At 39.8% G+C, this 25,099-nt stretch overlaps 1 protein-coding gene across 1 annotated transcript in view; it reads left to right on the plus strand.

The window, feature by feature from the left end:
* ASTN1 (astrotactin 1) overlaps positions 1-25,099 on the plus strand; it is a gene marked incomplete at both ends in the record, with an annotated part of 252,365 nt that overhangs the window by 141,916 nt on the left and 85,350 nt on the right. The window contains 2 exons of the mRNA XM_083358699.1: positions 307-474; positions 3,972-4,056. Coding sequence (XP_083214825.1) covers positions 307-474; positions 3,972-4,056 — 253 coding nt within the window. The remainder of the gene's footprint in view (positions 1-306; positions 475-3,971; positions 4,057-25,099) is intronic.

A 25,099-nucleotide genomic window follows, 5' to 3' on the forward strand; every position in this document is an offset into this window, starting at 1 on the left:
TATTTCCAGGTCATTTCCAGAAGGGGAAAAAATATGCCTGCCTAATGTTTTTGTTCACAGAGAAGAGCCAATGCTTGTTAAGTTACATTAGAATAGTAAGCCTGGGGATATTTTCTCACACAAATTATAAAGTGGATTTTAAGCTATATCAGACAAAAAATATTCATTCACTTTACAAATCAATTTTCTTTTGTATGTGCCATAAATGAGAGGAAAGGCTTAGGGGAAATTTAGATCTCACATGTGAAAATGCCTTCAGTGCTCCTCTTTTGGAATGATGCAGTTTCTTTCCATTTTCTATTGCAGGAAGCCGATTTATCTTATTAGAGGGGAGTCAACTGGATGCCAGTGACTGGTTAAATCCTGCCCAGGTGGTTCTTTTCTCCCAGCAAAATTCTAGTGGGCCGTGGGCCTTGGATATGTGCTCCCGAAGACTTCTTGACCCTTGTGAACATGAGTGTGATCCTGAAACTGGTAGGTGGGTGCAATGTGATCTGGGGAATTGTCCAGTTCCCAAAGTTATCAAAAACTGTGGTGAGAAAATGACCTTCATGTTTCCTTTGTTTTTGTATGGTGAGAACAAAAAGTCATACAAACTTTCTTATCTTGAATGCAATTTTTCTTCCACCCAGCAGACTATTTTATGATTGATTGTGTCATACTCTCTGATTTAGGCTGACGAACTTTCCTATGAACTATTTCAAGAAATACTTGCACTCAAATTTTATATACGTTCTGTTAGGAGGAGAACCTGAAAATGTAAAGAATTTTTAATATGAATAGTGCTAGATTTCTTCAACAGGCACAATTACGGATTTCCAAGTGCCACCCCCTAAATCTAGAGATGGTATATCTCAGGAGATTGGTGCAGACTTCTCTCTTCTGCACATGCTCACGAGAGGCACGTTTGTTCCCCTTTGATGTGATGTGACTCATTTGCCCATCGTCTCTGCATTTCATTTATTCACAACCATCTGCCATTGCAGCTGCCAACTCTAGCAGGCCTCTGAGGGGGATGGTTTCAAACCCTCCTAGGGCTTATTTCTAAATTCATAGATTTTTGGCAGCATTCTGTAAAAATGGTTATGTCTTCCCAAAAAGAAAAAAAATGACAAAACAAGTACTTCTGTTGTGCCTTTTGTTCTCTTTGGCTGTCACCAGACTAAATAGCCATGTGGCTAGTATTTAAAGCATACAACTGTGGAGTCCTCTTCTTCTTCCCTATCCACAGATAAGCCCAATATAATTAAAAAGACAGAACTTACTCCCAACTAATTCAGTTGTAGCCTTAATGTAGGCTTTCGGAAATGTCATCTAGTGAGAGGAGCAAAGAAGTGAATTCAGAGGAATTATCATATGTCTGTACGCCTTAAGGCACATATTAACCTATGATTGCAACTTGAAATTTTTTTGGCATCATAATAACGTATGGCAGGGAAACTCAAAATACTTCATTGTTTGAGATGCAGGATAAAATGGGATCTCTCCCTGCTTTTTGTTCCAAGTCACCTATGGAGCTAGTGTTGTCACTGAATCCTATTTTAATGCTAGCAATTTCTAACATTAATTCCATCACCTGGGAGAAGCGGTCTGGTTGGGGATTCAAGTGATCAATCATACTGCAGATATCTCAATCTATTCTTAACCATTTGCAGCTGTGTAAAAATAATCATCCAAAATGCACACACAGAAATGTAGAATTCAGTTTTCTAGTGATTTAAGGCACCAGGCTAGAAACCAGGAGTGAGTTCTAGTACCACTTTAGGCATAAAACTGGCTGGGTGACCTCGGGCCAGTCACTCTTTCTCAGCCCAGAGAACTTATACTACAGGGTTGCTGTTTGTTTGTTTATTTATTTATTTATTTATTTATTTATTTATTTATTTATTTATTTATTTATTTATTTATTTATTTATTTATTTATTTATGGGACTTATATCCTGCCCTAACTCCCGAAGGACTCAGGGCGGCTAACAACAATAACATATAACAGAAATTAAGATAAAATTAAAATTAAAGTCATCTGTGCAATAAATTAAAATTAAAAATTAAAAATAAATTAAAAATTGTAAACATAATTAAAATGCCTGTCAGTCCAGGTCAGCCTGGTGGAATAGGAGTGTTTTGAGGCCGCGGCGAAAGCATTGGAGATTTTGGGCCATCCGAAGCTCAGGGGGGAGCTGATTCCATAGGACTGGCGCTCCCACAGAGAAGGCCCTCCCCCTGGGGTTCGCCAGCCGACATTGTCTAGCCGACGATACCCTGAGGAGGCCTTCTCTGTGTGAGCGTACTGGGCGATGGGAATTCGTTCCCGGTAGCAGATGGTCCTGCAAGTATCCCGGGCCTAAGTCATGTAGGGCTTTAAAGGTAAGTACCAGCACCTTAAATAGGAGGAAGAAGTGTATGTTTGCTGCCTTAAATTATTCATAAAAATAGGCAGGATATAAACAAATGAACAAAATAAACAAATAAACAACAAATTAACACTATGACCCCTGTTCAGGATTTTCATTTTAGTTGCCAAAAGATACACATGAGAAAAAGGTGAGTGTGGCGGGGGGAAAATGTGTTGATTTGCAACAAAGCCTGGGCAAGGAGAGGATGAAACACCCATCAGAATAGGAATTCACTTCTGAATGAGTGGCTGGTTTGAATGGGACAGTGGGAGAGCTTCACTCCGGTGGCCTTTCCACTCAGTAAGCATCTTTCTTTTCCCTGCTTTGCACCTGTTGGCAATTTCATTCTAGCCATATGAAAGGAGAATAATTTCTTTCTGTCAACTTTCCCTTCATCATTTTATAATCTTTTGTTATGCTCTCCTCTCACAGTGTGATGCAGTGTGACCTTTCATGTATTTCTTTAAAAGTGTGCCCTACTACATTCAGTGATTACAGCCTTATTCCTTTCTAAACTAATGTAATTCCTTTGGGATTGGTATAGCTGGGTTTTCAAACAGGAATGCCTGAGAGCTAATCAGGAAGAAGACCCTGAAAGGCCCAGAAGGGTTCCAAATAATTATTGTGTTTTTTTATATTTATAAAGCAGTGACCTGGGTGCATAAAGGAAGGAAAGGGAATAAAATAAAAGAAAGGGTATAAAGGTGTAAAAAAGGTGTAAGCAAAAGATGTTGACATCTCATTTCTTGGCATCTCAATTAGTGGAAAATCTCTCACAATTGATACATTGGATGATTTTTATTATTATGACTTGTATTACTGGGTGTTTGTATGTTGCTGCTTGCAAGCTGCCTAGAGCCATAATGACTGAACCAATGAAAAATATTCATATTAAAAAATAAATAAATTGCAGGTTTCAAATAAACAAATAAGTATTTTCAGATTCATCAATGAATAAGGGATTATGAGATTGTGACAGATATTTGTGTGAAACTAGAATCAGTCATATTTGCTGATTTATTTATTTATTTTCTAGCACTGGTGATGTTACTAGTTAGGGTAATGAAATGTCTGCAAGAAAATAAGCAAGCTCAGAGAGCACCAAGGACCACTTGCTTGCTTGCTTGCTTGCTTATTTACTTACTTACTTAACTTACTTATGTACATATGCACATACGTGTGTATGTATGTAAGTATATATGTGGGGTAAGAGATCAGAGACTACTCATAGAACAGGCATTGTATATTATACTAAAAATGTCCAGGTTCCTTTTCTTGTTGATCCTCTGACACTTTGCCTATTTTCTTGCCATTTTATGTTTTGTTCCCAGCTATATGATACACTATGTGTGATGAGGCGGCTGGAATGGTATGCAGGAGGCTGGTAGAAAAGCATTGTGATCTTCTGCTTTTTATCTCCAATTCGTTTCCTAATAATTCCTCCCTAGTATGACATTTTTCTTTTTCCACTCCTGCTGCATTCTAAATTGACAGCTCCCAGCAAAACTCATTCCCTTTTCAGAGTTGTTACATAACTCATGTATTATTCTCTTGTTTTTGTTCTTCCACTTCTAGGTGAATGTCTTTGCTATGAAGGTTACATGAAGGATCCAGTGCACAAACACCTTTGCATCAGGAACGAATGGGGCACAAACCAAGGGTAGGCGATTTTCATAGCTCTGCCAAATTGTTGCTCAGCCTGAGTGAAGGCGATAGCACCTCAAGCAGCCTGGTGATCAAGCAAGACAGCTTGGAAAAGTTAGAGAGCTGCAGTAAAATCCAAGTGGTGCCTGCAAGGAAGTACTCGCAATGTCCTGGACTTTACCTTGTAGGCAGGGAGAGAACTATTGAAGTCAGAGGATTGCTGATGTTGAACAAGGATGCAACTAATAAAGTTTCAGGGTTCTGAAAGTAATAAAAGTTTTATTTCATAAAGACTAGCTCAATGCTTTGTATATGCTGTGACCAACATAGAGCAGGTCCACTTGCCGCCATTCAACCAGTTCCATGGTGGATAAACTAAGGTGAAGAAATTCTCTGTGACTTCAATTATCAAGGTTGCTGGTGGTCAGTAGGTCTGTGGACTTCAAGTCAAATGTTGACTATTACATTTAAAACCCTAAACTGCATGGCACTGGGATGGATAAGATGACACCTTATTAAAATTGAATGTACCTGGTCCAGTAATTCAGTAAGAGAGCTTTATTTCAGATAGCTTTTGGTACCAGCTGATTTTGACTACCTGGCTTTTGAGAGGGGGTGTTATTGGGGCATTTAATTTTTTCTTTCTGTGTTTATTTTGAGAGTTGGATATGGGTCTGGATTTGTTGTTATGTTCTTCTTTTCTTTTTGTTAGCTCTTGTACATCACCATATGTCCATTGGCACTAGGATAGGTTATAGATACAATAAAAGAAATAGAGAGCCAGTTTGGTGTGGTAGTGAAGGCACCAGGGTAAAAAACAGGACTTTTGGAGTTCTAATCCTGCTTTAGGCACAAAGCCAGTGGGTGATCTCAAGCCAGCCCTTCTCTCTCAGCCTTAAGAAGGAGGCAATAGCAAACTAATTATGAAAATCCAAGAAAACTGCAGGGGCTTGTGCAGGGAGCCACCGAGAGTCAATCTTGACACAAGGGGACAAAAAAAAATACATACAGATGTATTTGCCACTCCCCGTCGTGGGGTTACTGAACCAATGAAATGGTACCGCCCCAGGCGGCTTATGGACCCTGGGCGGTTCCAAACAGCGCTTGGCCCCCCACCTGCCTCCTTTGCTCATAGCTCGGCCAGTGCCATGGTGGAAGCCTGGGAAAAGGCAGCCACAGAAGCACTCGACCGAGTTGTACCCATGCGGCCCATGACCCATTGCAGATCCCAGTGGGCTCCATGGTTTTCTACGGAGCTCCGGGAGATGAAACGGCAGAGACGGGGCCTAGAGAGCTGTTGGAGATCCAGCCGATCCGAATCCGACCGATCGCGACTAAGGTCCTTTACGAGGTCTTATCTCGCGGCGCTAAGGAGGGCAAGGTCTAATTACTTTGCTGCCCTTATCGCGTCCGCAGATAATCGCCCGACCGCCCTGTTTAGGGTGACCCGCTCCCTCCTTAATCTAGAGGTAAAGGAGGATCCCTTGCAGGGTCGTGCTGAGGAATTTAGCCAACATCTGCTGGACAAAATCGCTCGGATCTGGGCCAGTCTGGATTCCAACTGGGCAGAGTCTGACGATGAGAACATGGACAGTCTTGTTGATGTTATCTGGGAAGAGTTCAATCCTGTGACTCTGGACGAGGTAGAAAGGATCATGAGGAAGCTAAGCTCCACTACATCCTTATTGGACCCGTGCCCCTCCTGGCTGGTTTATACGGCTTGGGAGGGGACACGAGGCTGGCTCCAGGCAGTGATATCTGCATCTTTGAGTGAGGGTAGTTTCCCCGCCGTCTTGAAGGAGGCGGTGGTGAGACCCCTCCTCAAAAAGCCTTCCCTGGACCCAGCTGTTTTAAACAACTTTCGCCTGGTCTCCAACCTTCGCTTTCTTGCAAAGGTTGTTGAGAGCGTAGTGGTGCATCAGCTTCCTCTGTTCCTAGAAGATACTGATTATCTAGACCCGTACCAATCGGGTTTCGGGCCCGGACACAGCACAGAGACGGCATTGGTCTCCTGTTTAACATCTATATGAAGCCGCTAGGTGAGATCATCCGTGGTTTTGGAGTGGGTTATCATCAGTATGCTGATGACACCCAGCTTTTCATCTCGACCCCAAACCACATCAGTGATGCCCTTGACGTGATGTCCCATTGCCTGGAAGCGGTCCGGGAATGGATGGGGAGGAACAGGCTTCAACTCAACCCAGACAAGACTGAATCGCTGTACATACCGGCACGTCAGGATATTCAGAGTATTCCATCCCTTAATATTGGGGGCGAGTTACTGCCCCCCGTAGATAGGGCTCGCAACCTGGGTGTCCTCCTAGATTCACAGCTCTCCTTAGAAGATCACATAGGAGCTGTGACTAGGGGGGCTTTCACTCAGGTTCGTCTGGTGCGCCAGCTACGACCCTATCTGGACCTGGATGCCTTACGTACAGTCACCCATGCACTTGTGACCTCTCGTCTTGACTACTGCAACGCTCTTTACATGGGGCTGCCCTTGAGAATCACTCGGAAGCTTCAGCTGGTACAGAGTGCAGCTGCACGGACGCTTTTGGGGGCTCCCCGATACTCCCATATTACACCTCTGCTTCGTGAGCTGCACTGGCTTCCAGTTGCCTTCCGGGTGAAATTCAAGGTGCTAGTGATGACATACAAAACCCTACATGGCATGGGTCCGGATTACCTATGGGAGCACCTACTGCCAGCGTCAACACCCCTCCGTCCTGTGCGCTCCCACAGAGAGGGCCTCCTCAGGGTGCCACTGGTCAGAGAATGCCGGCTGGTGACCCCCAGGGGGAGAGCATTCTCGGTGGGTGCGCCAATCCTCTGGAACCGCTTACCAGCCGAAATCCGGATGGCCCCCGACCTTCGCACCTTTCGGCGAGATTTAAAAACCTATTTATTCCAGCAAGCCGGCCTGGCCTGATAGATTTAGGGTTTTATTTGTAGATCTGGGGTTTTATTTGTTTTATTGTTGGTTTATTGTATACTTACTTTGCTCTGTACACCGCCCTGAGTCCTCTGGGAGAAGGGCGGTATATAAAACGAATAAATAAATAAATAAATAAATAAATAAATAAATAAATAAATAAATAAATAAATAAATACATACATACATACATACATACAAAAGTTGTACTGCATGGTTATGAAAAGTATTGACTTCTCTGCTGTGTCAGGAAGGAAAGGCTGGCAGTGTTTTTCAATACTCCTCCATTCAGTTAATGGAGGCGAGAGTTCAGAGGTTGTGAGAAGATTCACACGAGCCATTTTGATTGTTCTTTGCAATGTTGGATAAATTTGCCTCATCTTGATCTCCATTGTTGGGCAGATCACAGTGAGCACTGCTTGTTCTGTTCAGGTGGATTCCTCTCAGCCAGAATGTAACTGAAAGGGATCCATCATGGAACATGATTAATACTTCTTTCAGGATGGAATGTATTCTTTTTTGCTTCAAGGAAACATTTACAAGAACTCTGTTTGATCTAAGAAGATTATTAAGTCACACTAAGCTATACCTTTCTTGATTTAAGTACCTGAGAAGAGCCCAATTCACTTGGTTAAACTGACTACCTGGATTCATTGTCATTTGGATTTTGTTTGGAATTGGAACTGGCTTGGTCATCTTCCTTAATCACCTTTGCCTATGTAGGAAAATTGCACCTTGTGGCTAATTTCCTTGAATGTCTTGGCAGATTTTCATAAAACCAGTTTTGGTATTTTTCTAAATTATTTTCAGGTATTGGGTGCTAAGGAACACTAAGTGCTTCTGGTCATCCTGTTAGGCTATGTGTTGAAGGAGCCAATGTGTTAGTGTTGACCTTTTGTGAGCTAGTTGCCCTTACTGACAGTTATCCTCTCCTTATCCCATCTTGATTATGGCAGTGAACTTTAGTGGGGGGGGGGGTGTCTTACCTTGAAAAGTATTTTGAAATTGTAAAAGACTGGGATTTGGCCCCTAAGGCATGCAAGGTATAGGACGTGTGTCCTTCCTAGAGATCATTTAAGCATTTTAATGTTGCCTCTTTCATTGTGAACTTGCTAAAAACTTAAATTTAAAAAAGAGGCAATTTTGACAATGTTCCTGTGCTGGGAGTTCTGTTAGATACATAGAGAGGTATGTTTTCCCCCTGTCCTCCCTCCTCAATATGTAGGAAAAAGGAAGGTAGACCTTTATTTCTAGGCTTTTAATTGTAATTTGATGTTTTAAGGTTACTCATTGTTGCATTTACAAACATTGTATTTTCATGTCATATGTTGTAGGCCTGAGCATGGATGGGTGGATATAATCCTAATTAATAATACATTGGGATGGGCATTTGCTTGTCTTCGCATTACACTCTTGCATGTAGCCCTGATCAGTTGAAACAAGGTGCTGTAGAGTATGATTGCTTGAGCAAAGGGAAAATTTACCGTTCTCTCCATGTATTCGAGAAACTCAACTTCGTTATTGATATAAGATTACAGAACTCAACTCCATTAAATTCCAGCACAAGATGATAGAGCTTCGTTTCTTTTTTTACAGTCTAGTTCTGTTTATAGAATTACTGTGAAATCAGCCCTTGGAGTTCAGTGATCTCACTTTCCCTATTTAGTAGTTGACCTGAAAGGCACATCTGAGCTTGGTAATTAAGTCTGTCAAATTTATGTTGTTTGGCGCAAGAGTTTCAAAGAATTATTAATTCCCTCTATGGTTGTATCCTTTGATTATAGGAGACTATAGAAGAAAATGTGTATTTATTTTGTTACTGTGCTTATTTCACTCTTGGTATATTTCTAAATTTGAGAGCAGAAAATACTAAAAAGGAGAGAGACCACACTGCCCCCTAGTGCCTACTAATGGAAAATAAAGGTTGCAGAAGCGTTTATGAATCCTAGGGTTGCCAGATTTTTGTGCAAACATTTCATATTTGCCTTTAAAATTTTAATAGCAGAAATCTTTGTGTGTAGCACAAATGTACTGTATCTATCTATCTATCTATCTATCTATCTATCTATCTATCTATCTATCTATCATCTATCTATCTATCTATCTCTAATCTCAAAATAGCTATATAATAAGTGTCTTTAATATATCCTGTCTTGTCAGGTCTGCCTCCATTCAAGTCCTAAAAAGAAAACTCCAAAGATTTAGAGAAGAGATATTTTTACTAAGAATGAACTGATTGCAGCAAAAGCAAGGCAAGATCTGAGTAAAAACCATGCGAAAGGTACACATTGAAAGTCTTCCCACTGCCCTCCCCCCATGGTCCAGCCCAGCAGGCCAATCAATGTCCAGCATCATGTTATGAGAAAGCCTCTTCAGCAGATGGTGCACCTCCAGAGGCCCAGGATGGTTGGCCTTGGAGAAGTCTAAACATCCCCACTCTGATGATGGGGAGTGATCCTCCCTTCTGATTCTCACGGGAGCACTTCACACCAGTTCACTTCCCCAACCCAAATACCACACAGCCCCTCTTCCTGTTTCTATGGCAGCCGAGGGCAAACAAGCGGCAAACTGCAATCCGGCTGACATTCGGCCCTTCCACAACAGAGGAGTTAGCCTTATAAAAAAATTAAAAGCATAAGAAAAACAATACAGCAAGTCAATTATGGGACATTATCTAACTCAGGTTTATCAGGCTACTTCCTGTGAAACACCTGACGAAGTCTAGGAGCTCTAACGTTGCGAGCATCTACCCATTCTGATTGGGAAGGAAGGAAATGCTTCCATGCCACTAGATATTGTACTTTTTCCCATGTACTTTCTAGAGTCTTAAGATTTCCTTGACTTCAAAATGTTGCTTTAGGTAGATCCAACTGTACAGTAACTGGGTTTATAATCTTTGCAATTGGGAATGGCACTACATACTTAGGTCCCAATTTCTTAATCCCTGGGTGGAGCCTAACAACTTAAAAATATTCCCACCAAAACTGGGAAGTGAAATGCATTTTATGACAACTTCTTCCCCTGGATAAATCTCAGTCTTATCAATAACAGGATAGGTGAGTGGGTATTTTATTCTAAAAGCATTTGGGCTCTTAGTTCAGTATGTCAGCATTATTCTTGGCCTGTACAAGGAAGCAATACTAGGCTAGATCACATAAGGGATAACAGGTACCATGTGATCCTCAGAAGCTTACTTTACCTGTTTTTATTAAAGGTAAAGGTAAAGGTTCCCCCGCACATGCGTGCTAGTCGCTTCCGACTCTAGGGGCCGGTGCTCATCTCCGTTTCAAAGCCGAAGAGCCAGCGCTTGTCCGAGGACATCTCCGTGGTCATGTGGCCGGCATGAGTAGACACCAAAGGTGCACGGAACGCTGTTACCTTCCCACCGTAGTGGTCCCTATTTTTCTACTTGCATTTTTACGTGCTTTCGAACTGCTAGGTTGGCAGAAGCTGGGACGAGTTAACAGGCGCTCACTCTGTTACACAGCACTCGGGATTCGACCCGCCAAACTGCCGACCTTCTGATTGACAAGCTCAGCATCCTAACCCACTGAGCCACCGCGTGTTTTTATTACCGCTCATATATAGCTTTATTCTTCCCCAATTTCCCAGCAAAATCATTGTTCTTGCCAACAGTAGTGAAGAAATAACTGTTCTCCTGGGGATTGCTTGGCAAAGGAGGAGACAATTCAGCCTTCCTCCAGCAGTTGTGAAGAGACAGTATATATAATCCCACTTTCATGTCTCAAAGTGTTCATGGAGGCCAGTATCATTCCCCAACAAGTTCAGCCATGCCAGGTTAGAAAGAAGAAAGCTGTTGAACCTCTTGAAATGAGATATCTATAAGCAAGGAATCTTTGTAGGAAGGGGATAAAAGATAATAGTGGGAGGACAGAAAAATAGAGCAGTATTATATAATTCCTGGTATGAGCATTCACTGAAGAGGAAAAAGAAAGGAGGAGTTTATCTTGAAAGTACAGGCAGTCCTTACTTAGTGACTGTCTCATTTAGTGACTGCTTGAACCTATGATGGTAAAAGAATCTATTAACCAGTCCTCAGATTTACAAGCCTTACAGCATCTATATCTGCTCTAATTTTTCACTTGCTTATTTACCTCAAATCAAGATGTCTTCAAAGAGAAAAAGAAAGAACTACAGTTCAGCTGAAGGAAGTAGTGAGAAGTGAAGGAAAACTGAAGCAAAATCATAAGCATAGTTGTGGCCATGTTTTTCACTTAGTGGCTGTTTTGCTTAATGGCCAGGTTGTTGGTCCCAATTGCAATTATTAAACGAGAATTACCTGTACCATATTAAGTCTTAAATCACTCCAGTTCCTTACCTGTTCAAAAAGGCAGAAAGTCACCCTGCTTTCTTCTAAATCAGTGGTTGTGCATCTTTCTGTTGATTGCATAGTTGCATACTTTACAGTTAGGGTGTTACATTAGGAAAGAAAGATTCTGTTTGTACTCATGGGAGTTCACACAGTGATTTTGGGCTCTCGGTTCAATCTTGTCTCAGAATTGTTGTGAGTAGAAAATTGGAAGAATACATGCTGTGTAAAAGTTCATTAAGGGTTACCAGAGATAACAACATACCTTTTTTACCATGATCAAAGGAACCAATGTTATATTCCTTACTTTTGCTTTTAACAATCTTGATTATTAGTCCCTTCAAATAATATCCTAGAACTTGATTTCTTTTCATTTGTTTTTTTGTCTCTTCACACAAAATTATTCAAGCTTTAGCAAGTCTCTTTTCTAAATTCAATATAGGAAAATTATCCAGATCACTCTCTTGGTTTCTTATTTGTATATCCTTTTTAGTTTTTGAGACATTAGCCAATATGTCCAGTGCAGTAACTTTTTCAATATCATTCATATAGTCTCTTGTGTTTAAATCTACTTTCAGATCAGTCTCAATCTTGTCAGATAAAACTTTTCTTCATTCATAACATCTATCAAGATAGACACTCTTAAAATTAACTCCCTGGATCCATTGTTCAAAAATATCCTTCAGTAGGTCCAATGTTAAACTATTTTGTTTCATTCTGTATTAGTAAAATCATTAGTAAATGTTCTTCTTCTTAGATGTAATCTTTAGTTCCTTCCAATTACCTCTAGTGCCCAATATCCAATGACTCATCCTACTGTATTTTTAACAGAATTCAAAACAAAATTACTTTCCTATGAGAAACATTATAATAATCCCTTAGTCCATTTGCAACTTTCAGTCCTAATCTCCCTATTGCCAATAACAACAACAACAATAATAATAATTTAAACTTGTATTTAAAGTTTCTTTCAATAGAGATTGAAGGAAACTCACTTAGTATGGTAAAACTTGTCATTCCAAAGGTTCCTAACAGCTGAAAAAGCAGTTAAGAAGCAATTTTTAAAAAGAATTTGAAGTAGACGTATGCAATCCCTGTATACACACACACACACTTTACAGATAGTCCTTGACTTACAACAGTTCATTTAGTGACCATTCAGTTTTCCATTGGTCATTGTGATCAAAATTCAGATGCTTGGTAACAGTGTCCCAGGATCATGTGATCACCTTTTCAATCTTCTGACAAACAAAGTCAGTGAGGCAGCCAGATTCACTTAAAAACCTGTGTTACTAACTTAACAACTGCAGTGATTCACTTAACAACTGTGGCAAGAAAGGTCGTAAAATGGGGCAAAACTCACTTAAGTATCTCACTTAGCAACATAAACATTGGGCTCAATTGTAATCATAAGTCAATGACTACCTGTTTTGTGTGTGTGTGTGTGTATCAGGCTAATTATAATTTTTAAAGGTTACTTCCGAAAGTAAAAGTTTCATAAGTCAGTTGGGAATCCTCCGGGGTACCCAGGGCCTCTGGGGATGCACTGCCTCGCATGACTTCCTTGCTGCCTCTTTTTTACATGTCACAATGCAACTTGTACAATGTGAATCAAGGCTCCCAGGGAACCATCACCTACAGTTCTGATCACAGTTATTGGGCTGTGATAATAATAACTGAAAGGTTATGGTGATGTATGTTTTTTGTTCTTTTGCCCTTCCAATCATAAGATTCTAAGCCTCCAGCCCAAGAATTTTTCTCCTCTAATTGAGTCATTTAGATAGATGCAAGCATAGTTCAAGGATTCAGACTGAACATCAGAAGTCTGTGTTCAGTTTCCTTATTTGCCTTAGTTCCATAGAATATGTCTTGTAGCATTGATTGATTGATCACTAGGAATTGTATTATTCTTCTTCTCAGTGCTTTTTTTGTAAAAGAAAAAGGTGCCAGAACTCACACATGTCATACAACCCGCCTTGCCTACCCTACAAGGTTCCATCCAAAAAAGGTGCCGGAACTCCGTTCTGAGCGTTCTATGAGAAAAAAAAAGCCCTGGAGTTGCAACTCCCTCCTCCACAGAGAAGCAGTCTTCCTCTTCCCAATCCAGAAGGGGGCTACGTTTGTTGGCCAGGGTCACAAGGGGGAAAGAAAAGAGAAAAGGAGACTTACTTGCAGTGTCCGTTAATCTGAAAAAAGTCTTGGGTTGTCTGTGCGTCGTCGCAATCATGTTTTTCCAATCAGGCCAAGGTCCATTTAGTCAGCTGCATTACAATTCCACTAGACTCCGGCTTCTGGGCTCCTTCCTGTGCCTTTCTAAAAGGTCTGTGACTTTTATAGAAAGTCAACCAGGGGTTAAAATGGGTTTAAAAATAGGTTAAAAATGGGTTAAAAGTAGGTTAAAAATGCAAAGTTAAAAAGAGGTAGGAAGTTAAAATAAAATTAGAATAAAATAAAATTTAAAATTTAAGAAGAAAAAAAGCATTCACTTTTGGAGGAGCTCTTTGTAGCCTTTGCTGCCTGTCCACCATCTTGTAGAAACATTCTATCAGTTCTTGCTCTAGGAGTCACTAGGAATTCAATATGCAGCGGGCATTAATTAATACTCACAACTTATGAGCTGCTGGATGTAGAATACGTACGTAAGTGCATATAACACAGATGAGATAAGTGGCCTGCTGTGCTGTCAGCAAATTACCATTTTAATCATGTAATACCTTAATTTTTACATAAATTTACAAATTTACATAATTTTTTCAGTGGGTATAATTGAACCACAGACATGCACATTGAAATTGCTTTGGGTTAGGGTTCAGTTCACTGGGAGAATTAAGAACATTCCTAACTATTTCCAATTTAAATCAACTTTGAAAGCCCTTACCAGTATTTAGTAATACATTATATTGCCTATACATTTGTACTTTAAGATATTTAACTTTAAATTAATCTCAGAGAGAGCTGAATATTTTTAAATCTTGTGTATTGAATGTACAACGCATTTTATTTTTATTCTTCAGACTTCTGTAACAAGTTCCCCTAACTCTTAATTAACAAATAAATGTATTCCCAACACAGCAGAAATTGCCAAAGAGCAGAATCGCTGACTAAGGGTATGGAAAATTGCCTGAATTGGAGCCTAATCATTGTAATGGTTTGTGTTTAAGGCAAAGAGGTTCTAGCATACTGGCATATATAAAAATCCTAATTATCCATTTACATCCTTTAGCCACTGTATCATAATTACAATTATGGTAGTTAAGGGATGTCAAAAAAGGGAAAAAATGGATTTTTCATCCCTACCTCTGGAGGTTTATGGCAGAAAAATAGATTGTAATCCATGTTAATTAATGGGAATAATAGACCAGCAACTTCTTAGTACAAAGCTTATATATATATCTCATTTGTATAAGCTGAGATATGTTCCTCCATTTTCCTACTTTCTGATCACTAAATGATAGTGTGGGACACAAAGTTTTTGAATGATTAGGATCAAATCAACTGGCCACCAGATTCAGAGAAATTGGGATAGCTTCAGAAAGGGGCATTGAGAATGATAAGGCTGTTGGAAACTTAATATGTGATGTAAGATTGAGGATGTTGGGCATATTAAATTTGAGACTAAAGGAGTTAGATATGACAGTGTTCTTCAAATATCTGGAATCTGGTTGGATTTAGTCAGACAAAAATTCATGATTTTTTGTTGACAACTAAGTTTAGAGTAGTCTGGTACAGCTTTCTTTAGCATTACTACGTTCGACAAACAGCTTTAGATGAATGGTTTAGATCAGTGGTCCCCAACTTTTGTGGCTTGGTGACCTGGCTAGAGGGGGAGAGGGGAACCAGGCCATGTGAATGGCAGGCCAGTGCACACAGGGCTTTTTTTCTAATAGAACGCTCAGAATGGAGTTCCGGCACCTTTTTTGGATGGAACCTTGTAGGGTAGGCAAGGCAGGTTGTATGACGTGTGTGAGTTCCAGCACCTTTTTCTTTTACAAAAAAAGCACTGAGTGCACATATGTATGCACGTCGGCCCACTGCTTGTGCAAGTTGAGCTGGGCGTGCATGCGTGCATGCTGCCCTGGTTCCAAATAGGCCACAGCCTGGTAGTGGGGCTGTGGGCTCCCTGGTTTAGATGAATGGTTCTTCCTTTCTTTGTTCCTGAACCTTTAATCTTTTCAAACCATCAGTTCCCAGTTCAGGAACTTCTAATTTTCACTACTAACTGGTTTTCCAGATTATTTCAGTCATTCTTAGCCTTTTATAGGCAAATTCTTTGCTCATGATAATTGCTTGTAATACTTTTGAAGTTTCTTCTTTTTGAGTTATTTGGATTTTTTTTCCCAATCTTCTCACAGATCTTTAGACAACAAAGCCTTTACTATAGTTAGGGATGCTTTCTAATTTTTGACCAGTCTAGCAAGATAACATTCTGGCCTGTCATTATACTTTGCTTATAAATGTGATTATTCTCCAATTTTTATCTGTCTTTCCTTCCAACTTTTGAGTGAGAAAGTTACTTTTAAGTGGCCTTTTGCCTTCATTTAGCTTACATGTTTCGCCTTTTATTTTCTTGCTCTCCCATGATGCAAGCTTCCTTTACTCATACAGTTATAGATAGTCCTCAACTTACAATCACAATTGAGCCCAAAATTCCCATTGCCAAGCAAGATAGTTAAGTGAATTTTGCCCCATTTTATGACCTTTTTTTGCCACAGTTGTTAAGTGAGTTGTTAAGTTAGTAACATGGTTGTTAAATGAGCCTGGCTCCCCCAACGACTTTGCTTGGCAGAGGTCGCAAAAGGTGATCACATGACCCTGGGACACTGCAGTCGTCATAAGTATAAGTCAGTTGCCAAGCGTCTGAATTTTGATCACATGGGCATGCTGCAATGGTCATTAAGTGTGAAAAATCATCATAACTCACTTTTTCAGTTGATGTTGTAACTTACAAATTGTTGCAAGTCAAGGATTACCTGTACCTAAAGCTCTTTATCATGCTTCTGTTTTGAATTCAGAGTGACATGCTCAAACAATAAGTACAGCATGTTTAGAATTAACCTGATGCAGAATGTAAACAAAAAGGTAACAGGTATCATTTTGAACATCACTAGAGATTTTGAAGTAAGTAGACTACTTAGATTTTGAAAACTGGATTTTGAAACCCAGTTTCAAAATAAATAGTTGAAACTATTTGAAATAATTCTGAAGTTAAAGGATTTGGGTCACAAGTGAACCTTTTGCTATTCTATTAAAAAAATAATTCTCTTGAGTTTCATCCAGGAATATCTGAAGAACTTTTTAAAAATATTTCGTATTATTTCTCTGTTTAGCATTCTTTGTGCTATGGCTTATGTCAAATCAGCCTGTAAATAACGCACTGGAACAGTAAATTGCTACCTTTGTACAGTGACAATTTGTACCCCCGCTTTCAAGCCTTCACCAAACAAGCCAGAGATAAATGGTTTTTGCTTCTTAAGTGACATTCTGGGATGAACTTTTTTGAATGGCTGACCTCTTGGGGTTTTGGTTTTGTCTTTGCAATAAGGGGCATGTATTGAGTATTTGGGCAGGTCCCTAGATCTCCATATAAACCAGAAGATGTCAGCCTCTAGTTCTTTAGCTTCTTTTTATATGTTACCTCTGAAGATTGAAGCTGTATCAGTTTTCCCAGGTTTAGTATCACAAATTAAAAGATATCCATGATTCATTGCAAGACAGAATAATGGAATAAAAGAATAATAGAGTTGGAAGGGACCTTGGAGGACTTCTGGTCCAATCTCCTACTCAAGCAGGAGTCCCTATACCATTCCAGACAAGTGGCTGTCTAAACCTGCAGTGATGAAGCACCCACAACTTATGGAGGCAAGCTGTTCCACTGGTCGTTAATTGTTCTCCGTGTCAGGAAATTTCTGTTTAGTTCTAAGTAGACTGTCTCCTTGATAAGTTTGTATCCATACTTTTTGTCCTGTCTTCAGGTACTTTGGACAATAGATTGACAATTCCTCAAATATTGGAAATCTTCTATCTTGTCACCCCTGGTCCTCCTTTTCATTAGATTAGACATTCTCAATTCCCGCAACCATCCATCGCATGCTTTAGGCTCTAGCCCTCTAATCATCTTTTTACTCTTTCTACAGTGTCAATATCTTTTTTGTATTATGATGCCCAAACCTGGATGTAGTATTCCAAATGTGATTTTATCAGTGCAGTATAAAACAGTACTAACACTTCACCTGATCTTGATTCTATCTCTCTGTTCATGCAGCCTAGGACTAAGTTGGCTTTTTTTGGTAGCTTCAGCACACTACTGGCTCATATTTAAGTGGTAGTGCTTTAGGATCCCTCTCATAGTTACTGTTGTTGAGCCTGGTACCACCTATTCTGTACCCATGCATTTGGTTTTTCTTACCTAATTGCAAAACCTTACTTTTTTCACCACTAAATTGTGTTTTATTGGATAGGGTCCAGAGTTCAAATCTGTCAAGGTCTTTCTGGATCTTAAGCCTATTTTCTAAAGTGTTGGGCTATTGCTCCCAGCTTGGTGTTGTCTGCAAATTACAAATTGTAGACCAAACAAACCACTTGCTTCTACAATGGTGGTCCTAAACCGAAGGAAGTTTTAAAGATGATAATACTACAGGTCAGCCAGTCTGAGGATTCCTCTCTCCCAGTATAGCAGATGTTTAAAGGAGATAATTAAAGGAATCTTTAATACCAGTTCTTATATCCACGTTGACTCCTACAGCACTATACTGTCTAGTCTTTTGAAATTAATTGGGTAATCTCCTTTAAGGGAAGAGTCAGTTATTTCACAGACACCAGAAAATGGAATCCATTTTAGAGGGTGTGATTAGGGAATGATACTTCTTGCAGCATATTAGACAACAGCTATTAAAACTAGTCTTCTCAGCAATAATATATCATATTACCCATAGGATCCGCTCCTTATTCCAAGCTCTTAGAATCCTTATTTGGTGGTGCAGTGATTATAATGCAGTATTGCAGGCTAATTCTGCTGACTGCCAATTGCCAGCAGTTTGGTAGTTCGAATCTCACCAGCTCAAGGTTGACTCAGCCTTCCATCCTTCTGAGGTCGGTAAAATGAGGACGCAGATTGTTGTAGGCAATATGCTGACTCTGTAAACCTCTCAGAGAGGGCAGTAAAGCACTATGAAGCAGTGTATAAGTCTAAATGCGATTGCTATTTATAAACCTATTTCAGGACCATAGTACACATCATCTCCAGCAATCACAATTTAAGTTTTCTGGTTGTTATTTTATAAGTCAGGTTAAGTTATGTTAGGTTAGGAACTGTTACACCAACGAACTCTAAACTATGGACATACAGTATGTAGTCATAGCACCTTCCAATTTGAAAGAATACTGAACTACCATGATTTTAGTGCCTAATCCCTTATCTCCATTGCTGTCTCAAGAAGCTAGTCAGCTAATATAACAGAACCCTGCCTGTGCTTCTCATCCCACCTCCTGGTCACAATTTCTGTTCAGTAATCATCCCAGTCTGGAAAGAGGGCAGAAAGGCACCAATTCCTATCAATTCACCAATTTTTGATTTTCAGGGTCAAGAATCAGATTTGTTCACTTTTAATTTAGAAGCTACTTCTGTGTTCTCCATAAATGCTGACCAAGCTTCATTCAACATATTTTTTTAAAAAAGCACGGATAGCTGGTTCTTGAGCTTTAAGGTGAAGACAGACAACACTTTATGTGTAGGACCTTATGTGTGAGATTATGTTTCTCCCATACGACAAGAGAGAGGTATTCCAACTCTTTTTTGGGTGAGATGTCATGTATAATTAATACCATGCAGCCAGAGTGAAATGTAGAACAAAGAAGATAGCTGTAGCAGTTGAACTTCACATCTGGCTCCAGGCAACTGACCTGTACGATTACAGGATTTTCCCGTTGAAAAAAGGAGAGGTAAGATGCTTTTGATGTAGCTTCCTACCTTGTGACAAGCTGCACCCTTTCTGGAATAGTCCCTATGGTCTAAACATGCCATTTAGAGGTAAGAAAATATTCCAGATTATATCCAATAATAATATAAGAGCCCATAAACCCAACAAAGCAGAGAAACAGACAGGGATTAATCTTCCCCTGAAAGGGACTTTTCAATGGAAGAGACATGATGAATGGTGGATATAGTCATCTAACCCAAGACTGTTAAGAAGCCGAAGCTTCACTCCTCTGACCAGCCTCTTTACTAGGACAGAGATTGGAATTGCAAACTGTTTCCCTCAAGGGCATTTTACTCTCAACCCTTCTGTTAGAAACTCAAGAAATCATTCCTTAGAGTATTGAGATTGAGTGATCTGTCATGTAGGCTCTATTTTTAGCCCTGAAAGTGCTATGATGTCTGATTAGCTACAGCTTCTAGATTTGGGACCATCTAACCTGTTTTGGGAAATGTTCAACCATAATAGATGTCATGACATTGACTGTTATATATAGAGGACATTAAATCAAATTTGGGTGTTTCTCTTGACTCTATGGCCCACCTGAATTTTTGCAACTTTTACTCTAATTCAGGATGACCATTTTCTCTAAAGGCATTATCAACCCAGTTCTGGAGAAGGAGGTTGGCTCTGATTTTTATTTCAATTATTAAACAGTAATTTCATTATTAGTTCACACAAGTTTAACATCATGGTTAAAACAAGGACAAACTACCAGAGCATCTTAATCTTCCAAGACTTGATTACAGATTCCAAATGTGCCACCTTAGAAAAAGAAACTACACTAGCATTAATATCAGGCGTGAAGCATCAGGACTATATGTGAAGGTCCAATTAAATTGATTTATTGTTACTCATGCCTATGCACAGGAATACTCTCAACTAACTGTTAATGCCTGCTAGGATAAGGGTCAATGAAATTCAAGGGGAGTTGGATTTAGTTCACTTGTGACTATGTAGAGATTCTGGACTGCTCCCCATTTTAACTCTGCCCCCAAGTTCTGCCATGCTTCCCCTAGAGTCATAGAGCAACAGACTGCTAAACTCACATCAAAATATTTCAGGATATATCAGAATGTCTTAACAAACACAATGGACTTTTAACACATCGTAATTGCTAAATTTTTGAGGTATCGTGGTCTGTGTTACATATAAACTGCATCTGCATAAACTACCTTTCTTCTCCCCTCCCTTGAAATATCCGTCCAGTTAGTCAGAAAAGGATATCAGCTCTAGAGTAGAACATTCTAAATCTCTAGCATACCTACAAAGAGGGAAAGTCAGTCAAAAATCCAAATCTCAGCACAAAGTTGTCTGACTCCAGTACAAATGTACTGTATAATCTCCCAATTTCTCCCAATTTCAAGCCATCCCCTTTTTCCTCATGATTAAAAACCAGATCCAAAACTGTGACATTCCAGTAACAGATGAGACAAATATATTCCCATAATCTCCTGAACAACTCCAACCAAGATTGAAGTTTAACCTTCTAGAAGTCCTTGACAATAAGTTCAAGACCACTTTCATCAGTTCAGGTAAGGAGGCTGATATGTATTACACTAGAAAAATCCCCATTCTGTCCTGAGTGTCCAATACAAGATACCAACATTCTGAACTGACTTATCTGGAGAAACAGAAAGGATTTATATAGAGTACCGCAAGTCCCCTTCTTTACTCCATGGCCAATTCTAGTGCTTCACCCAGTGTAGCGATAGGGGCACTTATTCAACCAAATCAGTGTTACAAGTTTTCACGTTATCTTTAATGACATTCAAAATCTGAGGTAGCAGTCATCATATGCTGACTTCAGATTGGGGAAGGAAAGTATAGAAATGGGAAACCACAGGTCTATTTCCTTTTTCTTCTGAGGGACATTATTCATGAGTTTTATTAAGCGACTGGTGGGTTACAGTCTTTTAATTTCCCACTAGTAAATGTCTCTTGCCACAAACTCCAGAGACCATAAAGAATATTTAAAAGTTTAGAATTTAAATACCGTAAAGAATATTAAAAAGTTTGGAATTTTAGTACTGTAAAGAATATTAAAAAGTTTGGGATTTAACTGGGCTTTTAACTGCAGCAGTTCTTGGATTACAAACCATTTGTGAGTCTTCCTTTACAAATTGGAGCCTATTGTCTTCTGGTACATTGCTAACTGGTACAGAAGAAAGGACTCTAGAGGAGTAGCTGCATTAATATTGTAGTTAAATATTTAAGGTTTTAGTAACTGAAAGATTCAACAGTCACATTCAGAATAGAAGAAATACAGCTGTTAAGACTAATGCTACTGAAGTTTAACTTGGTGTAAGACCAATATGTACTATAACTAAAATGGCGGGTTGAAGGAACAAAAATGAGATTTTCAGAGAGATAGAGACAGAGACAGAGACAGACATACAGACAGACAGACACACACACACATACACACACACACACACACACACACACAGAGAGAGAGAGAGAGAGAGAGAGAGAGAGAGAGAGAGAGAGAGAGAGAGAGAGAGAGACTTGTGAAGGGAAAAGGAAGCTGAAATGGGCTAAGAGGTTGGTAGAAGGGCTGTGGAGAAATTAGAGAGAATTAAGGGGGAAAAGATGGGCCTAGTGAGCAAAGCTGGAGTCTTGGTAACCACGGGCTGCTGAAAAAGAAGCTGTTTGAAAAATGAGCCAAAATTTCCAAAGATGAATCAGCAGAAGGGTTGCTATGGTACTGTATGTGGTGAGGACAGTAGAATGTAGGATCAATTTACTTTCAGTAGACATAGTGTGTGTTTGGTTTACTTTGTGCAGATATGCAGAGTGAAAAGAGAACTTATCTGCTGTATCTAGAGGGAGTAAGAAGGAAAATTGACTTTTGCTGGCCATGACAGGTTGCCAGCTAAGTTTTAACTAGGGCCTTGTAGAGAAGCAACCACATTTTAAGATAGGCATACTATCGTTTTCACTGAGATAACTGTTGGCAGCAGAAAGATAGCTAATGAACCAAACAGTACAGCAGTTATGTCATAGAGTAATTTGTGATAGTCCACTCCTATTTAAAAGCAAACAAGGAAAGAGAGAGATGAACTATATGTGCACTAGCCAAATTATTGAAAAAGTAAAACTTTCAAAGAAATTGATGTCTTTTTATTTATTTATTTATTTTATTTTAATCCCATTTATATCCCGCCCTTCTCCGAAGACTCAGGGTGGCTTACAATTTAAAGCATAAATCAATGTGCTTAGCAATAGCCTTCATTCTATGTATATGCCTGCTTATTAGGGCTTTCGCCCCCCCCCCCAAGCGGCATTATTACAAGGTCAGCTTATTGCCCCCAACAATCTGGGTCCTCATTTTACCTACCTTGGAAGGATGGAAGGCTGAGTCAACCTTGAGCCTGGTGGGATGCGAACCTGCACTAATTGCAGGCAGCTGGTGTTACTTAAGGAGGCATTAGCCCACTGCTCCACCAAGCCACCAAGGCTTTTACCCTTATTATGCTAACTAAGTGTAATGTGAAAACCAGAATAGTTCACAAGAAAAGTCTTGTCTGATCAGTCCCGAGAATTGGTAACAGTTCCTCAAGAAACTATAGCAAAGTTTGTGAAAAGAGGGAGCATATTCTCTTTGTGAGAGAATTTGGCTAATATGGTTCAGTTGCCCCAATTCATTCCTGCCTCTCGTGAGATTGTCACCAGAGCACATCATATGGCATGCTAGTTTGACACAACTGAATTCCTGTGCGATTCCTATTTACTTGTGACTAGCATCCTCTGCCCAGTGGCATTAAAAAAACCCGAGCTGAATGAAGGGAAAAAACACAAATATTTAAGCACTTCTGCTAGAAAAGACAGTGATTTTCCCCGAGGGATTGCATTCCTTAAATATTTCTCTTTCTCCTCAAAACGTTGACACTTTTAAAAAAATGATACTTGAGAATTCCAAGTAGCTGTATCAAAGATGTTCAATAAAAATAAAATGGGCAGCCTTTCTCAATTTACTGCTTTCTAGATGGGTTGAATTTAACTCCCGTAATCCCAGTCATCTTAGATTTATTATCTCTGTCCCCATCTTATCTAAAATTCTTGTCTTCAGCAGACTTTCCTATCCAGTTGTCATGTACTTTTTCTTTGGCTTTCATCCATTCCGTTTTCTGCTTCTTAGGTCTACAGCTTGCTCCAAGAACATCTGTCTTATTTTAATTGACTACATGTGATGGCCAAAGTAGCTTGTCCCTAAGTGGGGTCAACTATCACATGAGTTACTTATGCCAACCCCTCCCCCCAACATTATCTACCCCCAACTCAATATATGCTAATTTCCATCTCTTCTAGTACATCTAATCACTTTAATTTGATTGAATAGATGACCGGATATCAACAGCAAATGCATATAGGGCAATGGCATCATAGGAATTCCCTCTAGATTCACACTTGAGACCTTGCAAAACCAGACAGGTTTCCAGCGGGCATGGCCCCTTATTCCCAGATGCCTGAATGCCTCACATTATGTTTTCTATCAACAGACCACAGACAGAAAGGGTCAGGTGCCTCTGTCACTGGGCTGGACAAATAGTTCCTACATTCCTGTCTTTCTCACCTATCAGCCACTACTCAATCACTGTGGTTATCTTTATCAGGGGTGTCCTTTGAAGATCTCATGCCCCATCTTTAATTTCTCAAAAAAAACCACCACTCTTACTGGCTTTAATCTGGCACCACATTTCCCTCTACAATTGCTGTCGCAGGCCTGCGTAATTCAAAATAGAAATAGAACACTCTCACATTCTATCCCTGCCCAGATGCCATTGCCACTTCAGTTCATCCGGTGATCCTTTGATCCAGTGATGCCTCACTGTTGCTACTGCTTCAATACCAGTCATCTGCCACTCAGCAGCAGAAGTAGCACTGTCATCACCAGTGCTGCCACTCATCTGTCATCCCAATTGATCTCTTCCACCATCTGTCAGATTCCCCAACCACACATAGGCCAAGCAATTTCCTCCAATGGCCTAAGGAACCTTCTTTTGCCAGATCCTATTTGATGTTGAAGAAGCAAAGTCCAGATGGTATCCAATAAATACTATAGATTATTATAAGACTGTTATAATTATTGGATCTGGGTATTGTAGCTTGTGCTGGAATAGACCTGGAACTAAGCTGGAGAAAGAGTGCCAGCCTGTTTTCTTGCAGTTTTTGGTCTTAAAGGAGATAGCAGCCAAAAAGGAGAAAATAAAGAGGAGTGCAGTATTGATAAGTAGCAGTCAGGCCAAGGAGATTTTCTTGGAGCTGCCAATGTCTGAAACTAGATTAAAGGGGAGGGGGAAGAGGGACAAAAAGAGGCTGCTGTTGCCAGATAACATATAATCCTCTTTTTTCTCTCGAAGAACTTAGTAAGTGCCTGAGGTGAGGGAACTTGTTCTCCTACTGAGTTTTGTCCCTTTCTCCTGATTGCCATCCTTAACCACTCTGCTTAGCATTTTCCTGGGGAAAGAATAATATATTTTTGCAGTGGTGAGCAAAAACTTTACTTCTCTTGTCTAATTATACTTTCAGTGCACCCCTATCATTGGCTGGATGCCCTTTCTTGAAGTCATTAGTCTTCACAGTAGGAGGAAAAGTTCATCAAAGACACTGTATCCCAGTAAACCCTGCTGGGCCATTATGCACCAGAGGATTCCTGAGCAAGACGGTTACATCTTCTTCTTCTTTAGTATAAATATTTTATTAGAATTTTTTAAACATTACATAAATCATTCAGTAATTTGTAAAACAGAATGTTGTCTGGGTAACATTTACAAGACAGTCTTTAACGATTAATTTCTATGATCTATATCCCATGTGTTAA

The sequence above is a fragment of the Vipera ursinii genome (assembly GCF_947247035.1).
Source record: "Vipera ursinii genome assembly, chromosome: 3".
NCBI lineage: Eukaryota > Metazoa > Chordata > Lepidosauria > Squamata > Viperidae > Vipera > Vipera ursinii.